We start from the raw sequence: 19,794 nt of genomic DNA on the forward strand, positions 1-19,794 counted from the left end.
GTGGGAGGGGCCTTCAAACACTCACCTGGTCCCACATGCTTGTTTTGAGGGGAAGAATGTGAGGCCCAGAGAGGATAAATGACTTGGTCTAGGTCCTCAGGGACCAGGGTGTGGACTGCTGATCTTGGATCCCGACAGCCTCCTGCTCAAGGACTGAGGAGGCTGTAGTTCAGTTCCTGAAGAAAAGATTCATCTTGTAGCCTGCTACTGGGGATCCACATTGGACCCCAGAGGACCTCTGCTCTTGGACTTTATTTTTTTGTTTTGCCTTTTAGGGCCGCACCTGAGGCATATGGAGGTTCCCAGGCTAGGGGTCGAAACAGAGCTACAGCTGCTGGCCTACACCACAGCCACAGCAACGTCAGATCCAAGCTGCATCTGTGACTATGCCATAACTCATGGCAACGCCAGATCCTTAACCCACTGATTGAGGCCAGGGATCGAACCTGCATCTTCATGGATACTTAGTTGGGTTCATTAACTGCTGAGCCACGACGGGAACTCCACTGGACTTTAGAAACATGTGCACAGCAGAGTAGAAACCGGAGCTGAACCCAGACCCGGGAGCTGGAGCTCCCATCTCCTGCTGTCACCTGCCCTGCCCCAAGAACCTCTGCACCCCCCGTGTGACTGCTGCATATCTAGGGCAGCAGGTCAAGCTGTTCTCCACAGAGCATTCCTGCAAAGGCCTGTTACCACTCAGGTTTTATTGAGAATAGTGGGCAGGCAGGATAGGAGGGGGTGCTGGCTGTGACGAAGGAGTAAGAACCCAGTAGGCCAGACAGGCAGCTTCTACCTGGCTCGTGGTCCAGGAAAGGGCCTGTGGGGCGGCACCTGCCTGCCTTAGGATCCCTCAGCAGGGGCCGGTGGCAGGCCCCTCATGGAAGCCGGGCAGAAAGGAACTGCGGGGGATGGGTTATGATTTCCACAGCTTCCCACCCAAGAGGAAGGGGCAGTGCTGACCTGGGGAGGAGGGGGACACAGTCAGGGCTAAACTGAGTATCCAGTCCAGGTCCTCTAGGTTTCTGGAAGACTTCAGTGTTCCTCTGTGCAGATCCTAAAGATGGAGATTGCGGCCAAGAGAGCCCCTCACTGACCTATGTTCTAGAGGACTCTAGAGCATCCTACATTAAGGAGCACAGGCCTTTGATCCCCAAGTCTCAGCCATGCTGCTAGAATCCTCAATGTGGAGAGGGAGTGAGGAGGAGTGAGGGCCCGCGTGCCCCTCCCGTGGGAAGCAGTGGCCTTTCCTATCCCCTGTGGGGTGGCCACTGTGCCAGGGCCGGAGAGGCAAGGCACATGATACAGAGATTCTGGAGTCTGGGGAGGGTTCATCTTCACTCCTCAGATGTCTACACGGTGAGAGTGGGGAGGTGGGCAGAGGGAGGTAACCTCCCGGTTCAGTGTTCCCACAGAGAGCCTTGGGGAAGGAGACCCTCCCTCCTGCCTCTGCCAGCTATGCTAGTGGTCAGGCTATGACAGTGAGAGGTAGGGAAGGTTAAGGGCGTCTCACCCCCTCTCTTCTTCAGTGGAGTCAGGCTGTTCTCAGGCTGCTACTCTGTCACCGCCTCCATAGTGGGTGTGAGGGGGTGAAGCCTCAGGTGGATGATAAGTGTGGCCATGGGCCCAAGGGAAGAAACACTGTGAGGTCCCGACCTTGGTTCCAGCCACCTATACCCGCACCTCAGGGGAAGCCAGTTGTGAGAGGCGCAGTGGCAGCGCAGAGCCTGAGCTACCCAGCAGCAGTGTCCAAGGCGTGAGGTCTGTGGCAGGTGGGGGGCCTGGGGTCCAACCTGTCCTACCCACAGGCAGAAACAGCTGGAATAGGGGGGGAAGCAGGCAACGGCAGTGGGGTGTTCTTTCCAAGCCTCTGCTCTTGGGAAAGGCCCCCTCTTCCGGCAGGATGACATCACACATCAGTCATCTCATCCCCCAGCTCCGCAGCTTCCGGCTCCCCTTCCTCCTCCTCTTCATCCTCCTCCTCCTCAGAGGTCATGTTGGGCTCATCAGCCTCTGCCAAGCATTTGGGGCAGGAACAGACGAACAGGTAGTTCTCCCTGCAGAGGGTGGGGGGATGAAGGTGGGCATCCAAAGGCAGGCAGCCCCCAGGATGGAGGACCCCAGAGCCCAGATGCCCGCCCCATCCCCAGCAGGTACCTGAGGATCTTGTGGCGGCTATGGCGGCTGCGCTCCCGCTGACAGCAGTCCAAGTAGCTGATGCAGATTTCCTAATGGGTAGAAAGGTGGCTCTGGCGGTGCGTGTTTTTTATTAGATGGGATCAGGGCTTCCACAACGACCACCCTATCTCCAACCACTGTCCCATTCCCAAGAGCCTGAGCTGCCTTCCATGAAGAGGCAGGCTGCCCTGATCCTTTCTGCTGTGCTCACAGCAAGGTGAACCACTATGAGGCTTTTTAACAACCTGTGTCTGCGACAGGGTTTAGCTCCAGGTTAAAGGCAGTCATGGCCAAGGTCTGGGGCTGGGGCAGACGTTATCTTGGTGGGACGCTACCTGCCCTCAAAGAAACTTCAACCAGGCTCTGTGCACTGCACTGCGAGACTCCAAACCCACACTAGCACCCCACAGTCCAAGCCACAAAGGGCTCTTTCCTGCTTCTTTTGAAGCTGCAGATTCCTTGATCAAAACGTAGCTGGGGACAAGAACTTAGGCACACAGTACTACTGAGGCTTTCTGGATTTTTTTTTTTTTTTTTTTTTAATGTGGGGCTGGGTCAGAGCATACCCAGGGATAAGACTCAGATCCTGGGGCACGTGGGGATCCAACCCAACAGCCTGAACTTGGGGGCTGTAGCCAGTGCTGCTCCCACTTCCTGGAGGGAACTTGCAAGGCTTACTGCCCACCCACCCCCACAGCTACTGGCCCCCTCACCTCTCCTGGCTTAATATCCTCCAGGGCGGTGACGTGCAAAAGGAAGTTGTTTTCTGGGAAGGAGGTCTCTGCATTGGGGACACAGCTGTGGTTGCCTGGGTCATGAGAGGCAGGTAATGAGGACTGTTGACTAATAAAAATAACAGCCTCGACTGGGTTCCCTCTGTCCTCATTCTCTGATCCCTGCTAGGGCTGTGCAGGTCCTGGAACCCCAGTTTCCTGACTCCCTGCCCAGTGCTCTTTCCTGAAGACAAGCCAAAATGCACCTCCTCATCACTCCCTGCCCCCGCCTGCCTAACTGCCCCTGCTCCCCTCCTCACTGGCCACCCTGATTCTCAGCTGTGTTCCCAGCGTCTCGCAAAGACAGGGACAAGACTGTGCAAGGGATGCTGGTGCCAGGCCACTTAACTCAGTCCTGTCTGTTATTAGATGTCCGCCAACAGCTGAGCCAGGCCCTGTGAGAGCCTAGTTTGGGAGGAGAAGAGTATCCCCAGAGCCTGGGAGGAAGGGTTTGCAGTGAGGAAGGCAGAGGGTGGGAGGCTGAGATGTGGAAAAGACAAGAGGCTGAGCCAGCTCTGCCCGCCTCCACTGGGTGCTGATGAGACTGCCTTCCAGCCTGAGCTCCTCAGACTCACAGCACTCCCCACAAAGGCTCACAGGGCAGTGGTGGTGCAAAGCCCATGCCTCCCTTTGCAAGAATCAGAGCTCCGTGCCCAGCCTCAGCACCAGGCCAGCCCACTGGAAGGTTGTACACATAAACATATTATCAAGGCATGAGCAGTCCAATCAATGGAAAAGTGACAGGAGGACAGGCCGAGGGAAAATCCTCAAAGAAGAGCAGGCCTAACCCCACCCCCCAGGTTCAACTCTACCAGCCCAGACGGGGCCCCGGGAGATGACCTGCAGCTGCCCCCTTTCAATGAGGCTACCCCATTTCAGGGCCAGACTCACAGCAGCTCTGCAGCACAAAGAGGCCAGATCCTTCACAGTTAAGAAACTCGCCAGTTGCTGTAAGACAGTAACGTACAGATGTTATTGCATCCATTTGACAGGTGGGAAAAGGAAACCAGGCTTATGAAGTCAGGCAGTGGCTCCCCTGTCTTGCCACCCAATCACTGCCATTTTACCTGAACTTGCTTCTCTGAGGCACAAGCCTCCCTTTTCTAAAATGATACTACCGTATGGTCCGTCCAGCACTCCCTAACCCCTAGCATCAAGCCTCTGCCCGGACCTCAGGGCCATCTCTCCTGTGTGTCCTGTGGAAAGGGCTGAAGGTTCCCACAGGCACACAGGGATTAGCTTCCCCAACCATGAACCCAGAGTTCCCTGGGGGAAGACCATCCACCTTCTGACTGATGGGTGTCTCCAAAGTTGGGTGAGGCCAAGGCTGCATTTCACCAACCTGCCTCGATGTCCTTGTACAGCTGATCGATGAAGGCGTCCAGCTGCTCACGGTCCTGAGGCTTCAGCTCCAGAGCGTCACAGGCGTGGACCCACTGGCTCAGGGAGCTGGGGGTCCCAAGCAGCCAGGGTTGGAGAGAAGGAGGCCCAGCTCACAGGGCTCTCCACCTCTAAGCAAGTTGAGTCCATTTCTTTCTCCAGGGAGAAGGTGGGGGTGGGTGTCCTTCCCCAACAGACCAAGTGTTCCCAAGAAAGACTCAGTCTCTGACTCCCACCACTGTGTTCTGTGCAGCATTCTGGCCACACAGTCACACCCTGCCCCACCCTCATCTTGAAAGGAGCTCTGGCTACCTTCCTCCACCCGAGCTCTGAGGGACAACTCCAACAGCTCTAGAACATTCTCTCCTGACCTGGTTCCAATTCCTTGGCCATTGGTCCCAACAAGAGCAAAGAGAGACCGGAATCCATCTGGAGTGAACCACTGTGGGGAGAAGAGCAATCAGGTTACAGCTGCTTGCTTTTCTTCCTGATCCAACTCTCCACTGATGTTTCCTATGAGTCCGTCCCACCGCAAGTCCAGAAGACCAGGTCTGCTCTGGCTCAGCTGTCCCAATAGGAGACGCTGACCTGGACGCTCCAGGAGAGTGGAGGACCCGGGAGGCCCTGGTCTGCCTTGCCCACACTCACCTGGCTGAGTGCTTCCTCATAGAGCGCCTCTGTGAAGAGTCTCCGCAGAAGCTCCAGCTGGCCCTGGTTTGGAGGAAGCAGGGAGAGACCTGCGTGCCTGGGGGTTTCCCATCAGCACTGGGGCAGGGCCCACAAGACCACGTAAGGGGAGGAAAAGGGCCAGCTCTGCAGACCCGAGCTTTCCCTGGGGGGCAAAGGAAAGCCACAGAGTCCTTATCTCCAAAGAGCCTTGGCTGTCTGCTGGCCTGTTCCAACCCAGGGGAGCAAACCCCAAATTCCTACTTTCCAGCACCTGCATGAGCAGGGCTGAGGCAGCCTGGTTAGAATGCCTGTCCTCACCACCGCCCTCCAGGCTCCCCGACCCGGCCTCCAGAGCAGCCTGCCCCTCCCTCTCTGCTCCCCAAAATCCAGTGCCAGAAGGCCCGTCCTGGATGCCCTTTCACACGCCTGCCCACCTGCAGGCAGCTCCTGCGTGGAAGTCTGCTCTCCTCGGTGAGAACGAGTAAGTCTTTGATTTAGAGCAGGCACTTGCTACACTGGCCACTAAAATTCTGTTTCACGTCGCTTGCTGACTCTGTGCTGCCCCCCATTTCCCACTGTACTTGATTTGCCCACTGCTAGCCTATCATGAAGTCCTGCCTTCCCACATCAGGGCACCCAGCCTCTCACTTCTCAGTCATCACTCCGTGTCCCAATTTTGGGTCCACATTAGGTCATGAAGTTAAATAGCAGCAGGAATACAAGTCTTTGAATAGATTTTTGGTCCCAGGCTCTAACTTCTTCCCGTGGCCAGGAAAGGAGCAAATGGGGAGCTTCCCTCAGGAAGCCAAAGTCATCCCAGGCTCCTGGGGGGTGGAAGAGTCATGGGGGAAGACCAACCTTGAATTTGTCCCCCAGGAGTTTGTGGACAATTTCCTCCTCCTCATTGGCTGTTTTATTACAGAACTGGGAGTAGAGCCTGATCCAACGATCCTTATCCTTAGCCTGCAGTGAACAAATATACTCCAAGGTCATGGTCGGCACATGCCTGTGCACACATGGACTCACAGACACCCTCCTCCTTCCTGCAGCTCCCGCCCACATGGGAGGAGTAGGCTGTCATTCTAAAGTCCCTGCCCTCAGAAAAACACCATCGCACAACAGCTTCTAGGGAGACCCTTCGTCCCCACCCTGCCCGCACCCAACGAGCTCCGCAGCTAGTGCCAAGCCAGACAATTCAACACTTGGGAAGAGAGGAGAATAAGGCTGAGGAGCAACAATATTAATAGAAGAGGTCAGAGTGGCTTCTCTCACTTTATCTAAGAGACACAATCCTGAAAAAGTAGGGCTTATTAAATGCATGAATTGCTGCTGCACAGGACATCATCTCATAGATCAAAGACCACAGGTAAGATGAGCCCCTACTCCCCACCAGATTTATGGTTAATTACTCCAAAGATGTGCATAGCTAGCAGCTCTCCTTTGGGAAGCCTAGAAGGAACTTTGTATCCAAGCCAGGGTATTATTATTATTTTGTAATGGCCACACTCACAGCATACAGAAATTCCCAGGCCAGGGACACAATCCGAGCTGGAGCTGTGACCTATGCTGCAGCTATGACAACACCGGATCCTTTAACCCACTGCCCCAGGCCAGGCACTGAACCCGCACCTCTGCAGCAACATGAGCTGCTGCGGTCAGATTCTTAACCCACTGTGTCAAAGTGGGAACTCCCAAGCCAGGATCTTAAGGTGAGAAAGAAATTGAGGCCAAACATTGAACAAGGCCAGACTCAGCTTCCCTGGGAAGATCAGGTGGGCTCACCTGCTTCACTGTGGCCACCATCCGGGCCATCAACATGATGCTTGCAGTCTCAGGGGGGTAATGAACACTCCTGGGGAGAAAGAAAAAGGTCTGGCCTAGACATTCCCTCCCGGAAGCTGAATTCAGGGAAGCCCAGTCTGACTGCTAGAGAATCCTTCCTACCAATCCCACTTATAACCAAAAAGAAGGTTCCCGACAAGGACTTGGGCAGGACTTTATATCCCTATGGGCTAATGGGGCTCTTGCTGGGAATGTGTAAAATACTGAGGAGGGTGGGACAGGCAGCTCACCGTAAAGGCAGGGGGTGGGGTGATATGACCTCTGTCTGACCCCAGGAATGAAGGACAAATCTAGGGGATGGGAACTTGATAAAGATGGCTGCAGCCACGGAGCCTGGGAAGGCAGGCAGGGAGGGAAGGGTAAAGGAAAGAAGAGATGAAAAGCTACCCACCTCCATGCTTCCTGCAGCTTATTGAGAGGATGCAGGGGGTCATCCTGGGAGGGGCCTGGGCACAAGACCTGATGGTACTGCTCGGCAGCGGCCAGTCGACATTCTGCACTGCAGTACATCACCTGTTGGGGAGGTGGAGGTCAGCACCCCAGGACCTGGCCGTGGCGTGAGGCACAGACGCCCACGTGGTCTCACCTCCTCTAACCGCACTCCTTCTACAAAAAGCCCCTGAGCAGTAGTCAGTGGTATTATGAGAAGAGAAAGCATTTGGTGCTCTGGGGGCATGTGGCAGGGGCATGCAACCCAGGCCTGTAAAACTGTGGAAAGGACAGACTGCATCTCAGGTTCGGCTCCTTGAAAGAGAACAAGCCCCCACTAAGCCTATTTTCTAGACAATGAGACTGGATCAGAGAGAATGAAGCTGGAACAGTAACTGAGCCTTTTCTTTTTTTTTTTTTTTTTTCTTTTTTTTGTCTTTTTGCTATTTCTTGGGCCGCTCCTGTGGCATATGGAGGTTCCCAGGCTAGGGGTCTAATCGGAGCTGTAGCCGCCAGCCTGCGCCAGAGCCACAGCAACGCAGGATCCGAGCCGAGTCTGCGACCTACACCACAGCTCATGGCAACGCCGGATCATTAACCCACTGAGCAAGGGCGGGGACCGAACCCACAACCTCATGGTTCCTAGTTGGATTCGTTAACCACTGCGCCACGACGGGAACTCCCAACTGAGCCTTTTCAATGTCTTTTCCTACACCAGGTCTCTCAAGGGCCATGACCAGGTCCGTCCTCACTCCTGTCTCCCCAAAGTGGATTTCAGCTCAGACCCCAGGGACACTCACCTGGCAGTGGGGACAGTTCTGGTGGAGGTCCTTGCGCACAGTGCACAGGTCAGGGTGGGGCAGAACCTGGCCTGGTTTCCCCGTCAGCCTCTGGGCATTCTCCTCTGCCTTCTCCAGGGCCCGAAGGCAGTGGTCACAAGCTGGGGGAGAGAGCCAGACATGGCAATGAAGTGTCTTGAGAGCAAGAGCCAAGTTTGTCCTTTTCACAGCAGTATCCCCATGGCTAGAATAATACCTAGCACATAGTAGGTGTTCAATAAAAGTCTGAGAAGTGAGTGAATAACCATGTTAAAGAATGGGATGGAGTTCCTGTCATGGCGCAGTGGAAACAAATCCAACTAGGAACCATGAGGTTGTGGGTATGATCCCTGGCCTCGCTCAATGGGTTAAGGATCTGGGCATTGCTGTGGCTGTGGTGTAAGCCAGCAGCTACCACTTTGATTCGACCTCTAGCCTGGGAACCTTCATATGCCGTGGGTGTGGCCCTAAAAAGCAAAAAAAAAAAAAAAAAAAAAAGAATGGGAAGAATGAATAAATTTCACATGCATGCATTCAAAGACAGAGATGTCTTCTTCCCTCTCTGGAGTCCCCACCCCTCCTGGCAGACTCCCCTTGCTTCTCAGTAGGTCTTAGTCAGTGGGGCTCCCTGCCGACCACATTCTGGAGCCAAGTGACCCTCCTTTCACAGATTTTCTCTAGCCCAAGAAAAGTATGAAAAAAAGCAAGTGGCTGGCAAAGCTAAGGGCCTTCTGTTTGCTTCCGACCCTAAAGCAGTCTTTTTGGATTAAGGGGCATGTGGTCTCTTCTGGGAGGAGGGCTCCACTTTGGCCCAAAGTGCTTTGCCATGACCTCTGGCACCTTAGAGTAGGGGTGGGACTGAGTCCTACCTGAGTGACAGTCCACTCCCAGGGAGCACTTTGGGAAAGCTTCTCTCCTGCAGGATCCCGGCCCCAAATGGCCTGGGATTAGATAGAGGCATAGTTCTTGGGCACAGTTCTCCAAGCAACAACACGCTTTCCTCCCAACACCCAGAGTCCCAGAGACATCAGCCAGTATGGCTGCCGGGCCAGCAGCCCTTGGGAGTGGCCAAGACGTGCTCACCTCGGTAACGATAAAGTGCATTCCAGAGAAACTGCGCAGCCACCAGGGGCTGTTCTACAAATATGGTCTCCCCCTTCCGGATCAGCTGTGTGGCAAAGAGCCCCTTTCCCTAAGAGGGCAGAGAAAGGATAGGCCATGAGAAGAGACAAAGGACAGAGTTTTGAGGGCTCCTTGCCCCCACATGCTTCCTCCTCAGCGAGGCTTCTGCCTCAGGAGGGTCATGGAGCAGAGTCAGCACCCTCTAGAACTGCCTCCTCTGGAAACGCAGCTCTGACCTACTTTCAGCCGCACCTCTTCCAACCTGTCCACAGCAGAGGGCCTGGGAGGGGAGGACAGCCACCAAGTCAGCCATGTCAGACTGAGAATTTTCAGAACGGCCAGGGCAGGGCCCAGGTTCAGAGCAGGTGGAAGCCTCCAGTACCAGGAGCCCATGATGGCAGGGCAGCCTTCTCTGGGTCAGCCACGTGCCCCTCCAGAGCCCTGGTGGTGACGCTGCTGCTCAGTGTTGCAGAAGAATCCTACACCACGGGAGAGGGAGGGCTGGGTACCCACAGCACCTGGCACAGTACGTGCTACCCCATAAGTTCACAGGTGTTACGCTGAAAGGAATAACCAATCCTAGAACCAGTCCCGATGCTAACTTGCTATGAATCTTTGTGCCAACTGCTTCACTTCTTTGTATCTGTTTCCCACGTGAAAAGTATTATAATAATACCTACCAGGTAGTTTCCAGGATGCGATGATATAGCACAGGTAAGTGAATCTCCTGAGCTCTAGCTCCTGACTACTCAAAGTGAGGGGACGGATTGGCAGCATGGGCATCGCCTGGGAGATGTTAGAAATGCAGAGTCTCAGGCCCTCCTCCAGGCCTGCTGAATTAGAATCTGTATTTTAACAAGATGCCCAGGTGGTTCATGTGCATGTTAAGTGAGCGGTACTGGTCTAAAGCACTGTGTACATCATGGAAGGGGAGAAAGATGAGAAAACAACTGTTGAACTTCCACCTCACACATGTGCAAAGGGGTGAAGGGGACAGCTTCAGAAGCTAGGTGGTTGCTGGCCCTGCTGAGCACTTTCTCCCACTGCATACTTAGAGGAGTGACACTGAACTGTCAAAATGGGAAAGAAGAAAAAAAAAAAGACTGATACAGCAGTGAAATGTCCTGCCATGTGGCCTCCTGGGTAGCTCCTGTTTCCTTCTAGCACTGGTGTTCTGGCTAGACAGGGGCACCTCCCAAAGTCAGAGTAGCAGGATGTGTAGACCTGGACAGGCCCTGAGCAACCCATGAGCCACAAATCTCAACCCTGTGAACAACTCTGGAGGCTCAAACAGTAGTGTGAGACAGCTGGAACGAAACAACTGGCAAAGCCATGGATGTAGCCTGGTTGTCTTTCTAGAAGCCCCACCTCCCCACCTGGTTGGCCCTGGGATCCAACCTAGCAAGATGAAAACATGGCCTTCCTCTGTGAGAATAAAAGATACGGATGGGGCCCTTATTACCTCTGAAAATTTCAAATTTCAATATTGGATAAACAATGATCCCTTTTCTCCCTCTTTCTGGAGGATCAAATGTAGGGAATATTTAGTCATCAAAGCAAAGAGAAAAGAATAGAGCCATTCCTCTATAAAACCACTCATTGCCCAGACATATGAAAAGTATTTCAAGAAAAAGAGCTCTAAGTCATATTACCAAGAAGCTTGGGAGAGAAATGAATCTGAATGAAAAGGGTACAAACTATGCAAAGTTATTTCCAATTTTAAAAGGAAGTTTTTTTGAAGTTCCTGCCGTAGCTCAGCAATAACAAACCCAACTAGTATTCACGAGGACACAGGTTCGATCCCTGGCCTTGCTCAGTGGGTCAAGGATCCAGCGTTGCTATTAGCTGTGGTGTAGGTCGCAGACATGGCTTGGATCCGCATTGCTGCAGCTGTGGTGTAGGCTGGCAGCTACAGTTCTGATTTGACCCCTAGCCTGGGAACCTCCACATGCTTCAGGGGTGGCCCTAAAAAAAAAGACAAAAAAATAAATAAGGGAAGTTAAAAAAAAAAAAATTTGTACAAAAATTTAAGATTATGTAATAAATGATTCTCTAGAAAAATATCAATTGCCAAAGGTGAATTCAAAAGGAAGACAGCCTAGACAGACTAATACGCAGTGCCAACATCTGCCTGATGTGTACTAGTATGGCATTCCAGTTGGCATCCACCATATTTGGTCATGTCCCTAGGCATCACAATTGGTAAAATTTTGAAACAATCCCCACACATATCCACAGAGGCAATAGAGAAAGTGGTCAAAAACTTCCCCTTGTTAGGCCTCTAGCCTATATGGTTTTATGAGCCAGCTCTCTCAAACCAAATAAGTAATTCTCATGCTATTTAAACTATTCCATAACAGAAAAAAAAGTGGAAAGATTCTCTATTTTACCAAAAAACACAAGCATAACTTTGATGTGGTAACTGAGCAAGAGGACATAAAGAAAAAAAACTCACAAAGCAATCTCACTGGATGAGTGCAAAAGCCCTGGAATAATCCATCCTGTCACCAAATCTAGTATGTGTTTTTTCTGCAGCAGCAGACCAGCTGTAGGCATGGAGAGGGAAGCCGGCTCATTGTTCCAAAGCTGGGGTTTGGATAGAAGGCTAGGACAGGGCAACTGGGCAAGAAGAGTGGCTGCTGTGATGAAGTAAAGACTGGAGGGGGCTGAGAGAAAGAGGGCCAAGTGAAAATAAAGGTGAGTATCTCTGCCTGCTAGTATTGATGGAACTGAGACACCAACAAACTGTGAGCCAGTCATGAGCACTGGAGGCCTTGGCGTGGAGCAGCTGAGGGGACCCAGGATATAGGGGAGCTGATTTACCATGGAAAGAGAGGAATGCTCCCGAAGCCTCTGGAGTGCAAAGAGGGCAAGGGAAGGTTGGGTTGAAGTAATGAGTATGAAGATGCTGAGAGCAGGAGACAGAAGACTAGAAGGCTGACATCTTGGGCAAGGACCAAGGATACACACAGCCACTACACATGATAAATTATTCAACCTCATTAGTAAACAAAGAAATATAAACAAAAAGAAAGTGATACCATTTTGTACCTATCAACTAGCAAAGATAACCAGGAAAGAAGAGACTCGGTGCTGGGGAGAAAAGGATGTGTGCACAGAAATTAAGCTGCGATAGCTTTGTTCTCAGGAATGAAGAACAATATACAACCTAAAGGACCATAAATGAATAGTTGTTGAGTGAACTGTGGCTGTCCCATGAAAGAGACTATTACTGAACTCAAAAATTAATATGGAAGAATAGGATTATTGATATTGAAATATTTATTGCTACATCAAAAAGCAGTAAGGCCTAAGTAAAGTAAGTCGGAAAGAGAAAGACAAATACCACATGATATCACCTTTTTTTTGTTTTTGTTTTTTTGTCTCTTTAGAGCCGCACCTGCAGCACATGGAGGTTCCCACGCTAGGGGTCTAATCGGAGCTGTAGCTGCTGGCCTACACCACAGCCACAGCAACGCCAGATCCGAGCCACGTCTGCAATCTACACCACAGCTCATGACAACGCCGGATCCTTAACCCACTGAGCGAGGCCAGGGATCGAACCTGCAACCTCATGGTTCCTAGTCGGATTCGTTTCCGCTGCGCCACGACAGTAACTCCTACGTGATATCACTTATAAGTGAAATCTTAAATATGGCACAAATGAACCTATCTACAGACTTCACAGACACAAGAGAACAGACCTGTAGTTGCCAAGGTGTAGGGAGGAGAGAATGGGATGGACAGGGAGTTTGGGGGTTAGTAGATGCAAACTATTTCATTTGGAATAGATAAGCAATGAGGTCCTACTATACAGCACAGGGAATTATATCCAGTCTCTTGGGATAGACCGTGATGGAAAATAATACAAGAAAGGGAACCTATATATATGTGACACTTTGCTGTAGAGCAATAATTGGCACAACATTGTAAATCAACTATACTAAGAAAAACAACAAAGCATTCTAAAATGTAACTTTAATATGCAGGCATTTGCACAAATATAGGAATATAAGTGTTTTATTTTCTTTCCTTACGTTCATTTTCAATTCTTTTCTACAATGAACTTTTACAGCACGACAGTAAAATAACAAAATGACACCCTCGTTTAAACCCTTCGAAAGGTCCCACGGACTTCAGTACAGTTCCTTTGCTCTCCAAGACCCATGGTTAAGTGTCCTGCCTTTCTTCTCATCCCCTACCCAAATCTCCTTTAGAAAGTTCCCTGAGGACCCACGCTTTTTTATACCGCAGCTCCCTCTGCAGCCATGTCCCGCTCACCGCTCCCGGGAGCTAGCAGCAATATCCCCCACCCCGGCGACCCCCGACCGCGCCTGGAGCAGCGGTGACAAGGCCACTGGCACGCAGGCCCTGTTACACAGGAGAAGGGAGACTCCGCGGGCCCGGGTCCACCGAATGACAACCCCCCTTCACCACCCGGAAGCCTGCGCGTGGAGACAAACTGGGAGCCCCCGAGCCGCGGGCAGCGGCCGGGCCGCAGCATCTGAGCGGGAGAAGAACCTCCAGCCTCCAGGCATGGGGCCCCGCGGGGCTCTGTCTAACGCCGGACGGGGTGGGGGTCTCTCGGCACGGACCGCCACGGCCTCACCTTGGCGCTGTTCACAAAGCGGACTTCCACAGGGACCCCAGCCCGGCCCGGCACGCCCACGCAGAAAGAGAACACGTCGCACATGGAGGCCGCCATCTTGGGCGTACCTCCGCCTTCTGACCCTTGACCCTGCCTCGACCTGAGAGGCCCCGCCCCTCACCACTCCCGCCCCCGGCGTGAGTGTCCATTGGGCTGTGAGGGTTTGCGCGCTAGCTGGTTTTAATTTGGATCTTTTTGATCTGTGCGTGTGGTCAAGCAGTTGTAGAGTGGGTGGGCCTGCCTTTGTACTTTTACATCGGTGCAGTTTTGCCTGTCTTCGTGGCCAGTACCACAGCCATATGCGAGTAGTTTTGATATATCTGTTGTCTCTGCCACCAAGTGGCCTGTCCTGACTCAAGGGGTCTTTGGACCCAGCTACGGGTTAGAGAGCAATAGGCTGGCTTTCTGCTATCCTCTCTGAACCTCAACCTGAGGGGAAGAACTAGCCTACCCCGCCTATCCATCTTACAAAGTCCGATGCAGAATTTCCTTTTTCCACAGGTAGCGGGGCAGTCCTTTGAAAGACCAAGCCGGATGCGTGCCTTTGTCAAACTCTTCAGGAGCATAGGGACCTTATAGCCTGGGGACAAAGTGACAGGGTCACTTTGCTGTAGAGCAATAATTGGCACAACAATTGGACCCTCCTGGGGGTGCAGGAGGGTCCTAAGGAGCTGTGAAATTGTACGCAGAAGTGTCTGCATAGGCACATTGTCCCAACAGCAGGAGAGGGGCCTGTTCTCTTGTTCAGGACCCCAAAAGGCTGCAAACCACTGACCTATAGCATCTGTCTCCACAGCCAGGCCTGACTGCCATGTCTCCATTTTATTCCCTGTCCTTGAATTGATTCTGTGCTCCTTGAAAAGGGGCCCTTGTCTCCATATGTTGTGGTCTCATGGTGACATTCACGGATTGGATAGTGCTCCATAACTGCTGAATAGGTAACTGACTATTGATTTAAAAGGAGGGGGGCAGGGGAAGGAGCCAATGGTTCCTGCAAGAGGCAGATGCAGCTGTGTTCCTTTGATTAACAGTGTTGGCTGGGTCTAGCATTAGGAAGGATTTCCCTGAAGACAGGAACAGAGGGGTTCCCTAAGCTGGATCTTGGCCTCCCTCCAGCTGTAGCCTGACGTCCTAGAGATGGTGGTCCATGACCTCCGGGGCAGCTGGTTTCCCAAGGCCACCCCAGCTCCCTGTCTCTCCCCCAGTCCTCAGGAAACAGTGGAGAGCAGTGTGGGCCATGCCCTCTTTCTCACCACCAGGTGGCAGGGCAGGCCTCCTTCCACCAGCTCACCTCAACCCCCCCAGAAGTCATTCAAAATTCCAAATGAATACCCCCCACAGAGGCCTGCCAGGAGTGCTAGAGAAATTGGCTCTGGAAATGTCGGTGGCAGGCGTCACAAGGGTAGGTTGTTGGCTATGCTTCTTGGAGAGAAACTGAGCAGATTCCTGGGAAGGAATGGGAGCCATGAGTCCAGGATGTGAAGGGGGGCAGGGAAATAATAAAATAGCATTCATGACAACATGCCCGTTTGGGCAAAGGCAGAGTTAAATCTCTCTACTACATATAAAGATGGAGAGGGGGTCAAGTAGCTAGAGGGAAAAAGATGGTGTTTGGGGTTCGGGGTAGCAGGTCTGCTCCAAGGAGGCATATGGGCCTGAGCACCTTCTGAGAATGGTTAACAGTTCAGACAAAACAAGAAAACTTTGGGAAATTTTGTGAAAGGCAGTGGGCTAAGTGGTCTGCCCCTCCCTCTATGCTCTCATGTCCACCATCTCCCAGATACTGCTGCAGGGAGGCCCTCTCTCCTCTACAGCCAGGAAAAGATTAATCCCTGGAGAGGCCAGGGGTGGCACAGGTCCTACTCAAGCCTTAATAGTCACTTCACACTTAGTACCGGACCTGGCACACCGTGTTTTACAGATGTCATCTCAGCCTGGGAGGTCTAAGTTGTCAACACACCTATATACAGATGGTGAAAAAAAGCCTCACAAGTTTGATAACTTGGTCAAGGACATAAGCTGAAGGCCAAAGCCTGTGCCCCTGACCATTTTCATTGTTACTGCTCCCAGGTGTTGATACAGAAAAGGGGCCCCTGCTTTACAGTTCAGACTCCTGAGTCAAGATGCCCTTTGACTTCACAAGGCTCTTCATTAAGAAGTGAAACAGGGAGGTCCAGTGGGTGCCCCCAGGAAGAACCAGCCCAGACAGCCTGAGCTGAGCCTCTGTCCCCATCCTCAGCTATCCATTCCTGGCTCTGTGTCTTCTCTCTGGACGCTGGTATCGGAGCTGCTGGAGGGCTCATCCGGGGAGGCAGCCATGGCAGATGCAGTTGGTACCTTCAGCCTTTGCTGCTTCTGATACTTGACCCTGCGGTTTTGGAACCAGACCCTGACCTATAATTGAGGCAGTGGGTAGAGATCAGAAAGTAACCAGCAGTTCCCACTGCTTCCCCCATCCCCACAGAGCCCACTCCTCTCTGGCCAGAATTTACTCTTCTAAGAGAAGCATCTCCTCCAAAACACTTCCCCTTTAATTCCACCTGTTCACCCAACAAGTATTTATTGAGCTCCTTATATGTACAAGACACCATCCTAGGTGATGGTGATAATGGTGAGCAGTGGAGGCATGATCTCTGCCCTCATGGGGCTCATAATCTAGTGGTGGGAGAATAAACAGAGAAATAAACACAAGTGGGGGTACAAACAGGGGTTTGAGCCTTCCTGAAGAACCAGCCCTTAGGCTGAGGCTCAGAGGATGAGAGGCCAGCCTGAAAGGGACAGGGAAAAGTGAGCCAGAGCAGGGGACCCAAGCTTGGAGTATCTGAGGACCAGAAAGGAGGAGAGCATGGCAGACACATCTGAGAGAGGGGAAAGCAAAAGAAGGGAAAAGGCAGGGAGGCCAGTGGGGCCAGATCACCCAGGACTGTGGAGACCATGGGTTGGGAGCATCGACTTTGAGCTTTGAAGTGGGATGTGACATAGTCCTGTTTCATCTCTGGCAAATTGCACATCTGGCGGCTGTGTGAAGAATGGGTCTAACAGGTTCAGGGAGACAGCTGGGAGACTACTGCAGTGATCCAACAAGAGCTGGAGCTGCACACTCCCTTCCCTGTGGGATGAGAAAAAATAGTCCCACTTGAAACTGGGGGAAGTGGAGAGAAATGAAGTGAGTCCGGTTGTATTTTGGAGGTGGAGGTGAAAAGGCTGGCTGATGGACTGGAGGTGGGAGAGAAAGAGGAATCTAGGATGACCAAGTATTTTGAGTAACTGGGTGGACAGTGGTACCAAGAGTGGGGAAAGGAAAATATCTGGGAAGGAAAAAAAAAAAATCAAGAATTGGAGTTTTGACTTGTTAAGTTCAAGATACCCAAGTGGAGGCCTTAGATAGGTAGTAAGATATACAATTCAGAAAAGAGGGGTGGGCTAATGATATAAATTAGGGAGTCTTGACTTATAGATGGTATTTAAAACCATGGGAATAGACGGAATCAGCAGGGGAGGAAAATCTGAGGTCACAAAGAGAAGAGTTGCCTACAAAGGCAACAGAGGAGAAGGGACCAGAGAGTTGGGAGGAAAACCAAGAGTGTGGTTGGTGTCTGGAAGCCAAGAGAAGAGGGTTTTTCAATAAGAGAAGTGCTCGACTGTAATGAGTGGTGGAGTAAGATGAGGACTTTGGCAACATGGAGGTGCTTAGAGACCTTGATGAGAAGGTTTGATAAAACGCTGGGGAAAGAATTCACATTGGAATGAGTTAAGGAGTAGATGGGAGGTGAGGACCTGGAGAGAACAGAGCCAGTTCTCAAGAAGCTTGCCTGTGAAAAGAGCAGAAAAATGATGCAGGAGCTGGGGAGAAATATGGGGTCAAGGGAAATGTTTATTGTTTTTAATATTCAGTCCCTTCAATACCTAATTTCACTGTCAGCTCCGTATTTAGCATGGAGACATTATAAAGTTCTAGTTTAACGCTGTGTGTTGTTTCCATAATGTGACTTCAAGTAGAACTTTCTCATCATATAGGAAAGGGAGTGTGCCAATGGTTAGGTCTCCCCAGTGGTCTGGCACAGAAAAGAAGGCCCATAAATTCCTCCCAGCCCCCACCCAGGCTCTGTGAGAGAGTAGTGTCTGTCCCCAGGAGCAGCCGGTGCCCCCAGGAGTCCCTGCTCTCACCTGGTTCTCTGTAAGGTTGAGCTGGGCTGCCAGCTGGGCTCTCTTCTTCCCCACCAGATTGTGCTGTTTTGCAAACACTTTTTCCAGCTCTTCCAGCTGCTCCAAGTTAAACATGGTCCGAACCCGCTTTTGAGATCTCTCAGTGTCCTGAAGGTCCTGAACTGGGGTCCAGTTTCGGGGACCCCAGAGACCTAGGCAGTGAGCCAGGTCCAGTCCTGCAGAACAATTAGCAGGAGGATAGGTTAGCCAGCATCCCTGACCCTCTCATCTTGGAGGAGAGAGTACAAGCTCACCACTTCACTGTCCCGTCTCAGCTGTGGCCGGATAACACAGTAAGAAGGCAGAGTAGGAAGAGACTGCACAGAAATAAAACAAATGGAAAAGAAACGACAGCCTCGCGCCCGGCTCTGGCCTCAGGGGTCCCTCTCTCCGCCCGGTTTCAACTGCAGAGTCAAGGGTCATGGGGTTTCTACCCACTGCAACTCCGTGGCTCTCAAACCTGGGGGCTTCTCCTCTAGCCTATGCCCGTCGTCGCAGCCGTACGCCACCTCGTACCTGTGACGCCGAGGCCCTGGAGGCCGCAGAAGTGGGCCGCGCGCAGCCGCAGCCCAGGGTGCTGGGGACAAGGCAGGTCGAGCCCCGCGCTCAGGTAGGCGGACGGCCCGGTCCCCGGGCACGCGCCGGGCAGGATCCGGACGGGAGGCCTCGGGGGAGCAGTCCAGAGGCCCGCGGCAGCGCCAGGGGGCACTGACAGTGGGGAGGCCGCGGGCCCGCGGGGGTCGGGTCTGGCCAGGATGGCCTCGACGGAGAAGGAGGACTCCAGGCGTGCGGGCGCGCGGGGTGCGCCTGGGCCTGCCGAGCTGCGCGGCAGCGCGGGGATCGCGCGCGGTGGAGAGCAGTCTGAGCGCGGGGGCTGGACCCCAGTGGCTGGGGGAGCGAGCAGCCGGCAGCCTCGCGGCTCCAGGCTGGGCATGGCGCAGCCCTTGCCCGGACGGGCGCAGGAAGGGGAGCCGGGGCCTCTGGGCCGTGTGGGCAGTGAGGACACCTGCTTTAAATAAGAGAGCGAGACTTTTTGGCCAGGAACAGCCGCAGCTGTCGCTGAGGGCTCTTAAATTGGACGGGGCGGGGCCGGGCCTCTTCTTCCCGCGGTCAGGGCGCCGCCTCCCGCGGGCAGCGGACCTGGAGGAGTTCCAAAGCCAGGTTCGCCCTGGCGCCTGAGGCCGCGCCCTCCCTCCTTCCATAGTAAAAATTACCCCTTCTCCCCGTCCACCCACCCCCCAGCTTCTACCCCCCACCCTGTTCGATCCAGGAAAGGACCCTGAACTCTCTGTGGCATGCGAGATCCCCCGCCAGTTACCCTGGCAGTGGACTCATCCACTCATTGTCTTTGAAAAAGAAGCCCTGGCCACACTTGCCTGTGACTACGCAAGCCCTTTAATTTTTAAAAAATTTATTTATTTTTATGTGTTCTTTTTAGGGCCCCACCCGGGGTATATGGAAGTTTCCAGGCTGGGGGTCGAATTGGAGCTGCAGCTGCCAGGCTAGCATATAGCAACCGCGTCTGCAACCTACCCCACAGCTGACAGCAAGGCGGGATCCTTAACCCACTGAGCAAGGTCAGGGATAGGACCCACATCCTCATGGATACTAGCCGTGTTCATTACCGCTGAGCCACAGTGGGAACTCACTAAATTTAATTTAAATACTTGTTTAAACACAGTGAAAAGTAAATTTCCCATCTTGTCCCCCAGCCATTTAGTTTCCCTGC

General features: G+C 52.7%; 2 protein-coding genes across 5 annotated transcripts; both read right to left on the minus strand.

Annotated features, from left to right (window-relative positions):
- Positions 1-687: 687 nt before the first annotated feature.
- Positions 688-13,938, minus strand: SMYD5 (SMYD family member 5). Of its 4 annotated transcripts, XR_014841693.1 has the most exons (14): positions 13,821-13,938; positions 9,173-9,281; positions 8,072-8,211; positions 7,234-7,355; positions 6,783-6,852; positions 5,859-5,963; positions 4,980-5,042; positions 4,703-4,773; positions 4,294-4,400; positions 3,843-3,899; positions 2,892-2,986; positions 2,158-2,228; positions 1,514-2,057; positions 688-1,057 (listed from the first exon to the last, which is right to left on the minus strand). XR_014841693.1 is itself a non-coding variant. In XM_003125012.5 (13 exons), exons 1-13 carry the CDS (start codon positions 13,914-13,916, stop codon positions 1,910-1,912), a joined length of 1,254 nt encoding a protein of 417 aa, XP_003125060.1. In that variant the 5' UTR covers positions 13,917-13,938; the 3' UTR covers positions 688-1,909. The 4 variants fall into 4 exon arrangements, 3 of the variants coding, with proteins under 3 accessions (XP_003125060.1, XP_084875039.1, XP_084875040.1); XM_003125012.5 differs by having other exon boundaries at positions 688-2,057; XM_085018913.1 differs by lacking the exon at positions 9,173-9,281 and having other exon boundaries at positions 688-2,057.
- A 1,914-nt stretch (positions 13,939-15,852) lies between these two features.
- On the minus strand, positions 15,853-19,073 carry NOTO (notochord homeobox). The gene is made up of 3 exons (XM_003125030.5): positions 18,582-19,073; positions 18,027-18,241; positions 15,853-16,253 (listed from the first exon to the last, which is right to left on the minus strand). Exons 1-3 carry the CDS (start codon positions 18,997-18,999, stop codon positions 16,095-16,097), a joined length of 792 nt encoding a protein of 263 aa, XP_003125078.1. The 5' UTR covers positions 19,000-19,073; the 3' UTR covers positions 15,853-16,094.
- Positions 19,074-19,794: the final 721 nt, after the last annotated feature.

Source organism: Sus scrofa, chromosome 3, assembly GCF_054392235.1.
Source record: "Sus scrofa isolate SSC_HxYL_T2T_F1_AM1 chromosome 3, Sscrofa_HxYL_maternal_Yorkshire_Landrace_v2.0, whole genome shotgun sequence".
Lineage (NCBI taxonomy): Eukaryota > Metazoa > Chordata > Mammalia > Artiodactyla > Suidae > Sus > Sus scrofa.

Excerpts from the sequence above, each read along its gene's own strand:
- NOTO (XM_003125030.5), bottom strand. The coding sequence starts at position 18,999 with ATGCCCAGCCTGGAGCCGCGAGGCTGCCGGCTGCTCGCTCCCCCAGCC. Across the intron at positions 18,242-18,581 it reads CCAGGGCCTCGGCGTCACAG|GACTGGACCTGGCTCACTGC; the intron begins GTACGAGGTGGC and ends ATTGTTCTGCAG. Across the intron at positions 16,254-18,026 it reads TCAACCTTACAGAGAACCAG|GTCAGGGTCTGGTTCCAAAA; the intron begins GTGAGAGCAGGG and ends CCTCAATTATAG.
- SMYD5 (XM_003125012.5), bottom strand. The coding sequence starts at position 13,916 with ATGGCGGCCTCCATGTGCGACGTGTTCTCTTTCTGCGTGGGCGTGCCG. Across the intron at positions 3,900-4,293 it reads GTACAAGGACATCGAGGCAG|CAACTGGCGAGTTTCTTAAC; the intron begins GTTGGTGAAATG and ends ACTGTCTTACAG. Across the intron at positions 2,229-2,891 it reads AGGATATTAAGCCAGGAGAG|GAAATCTGCATCAGCTACTT; the intron begins GTGAGGGGGCCA and ends TCTACCCATTAG.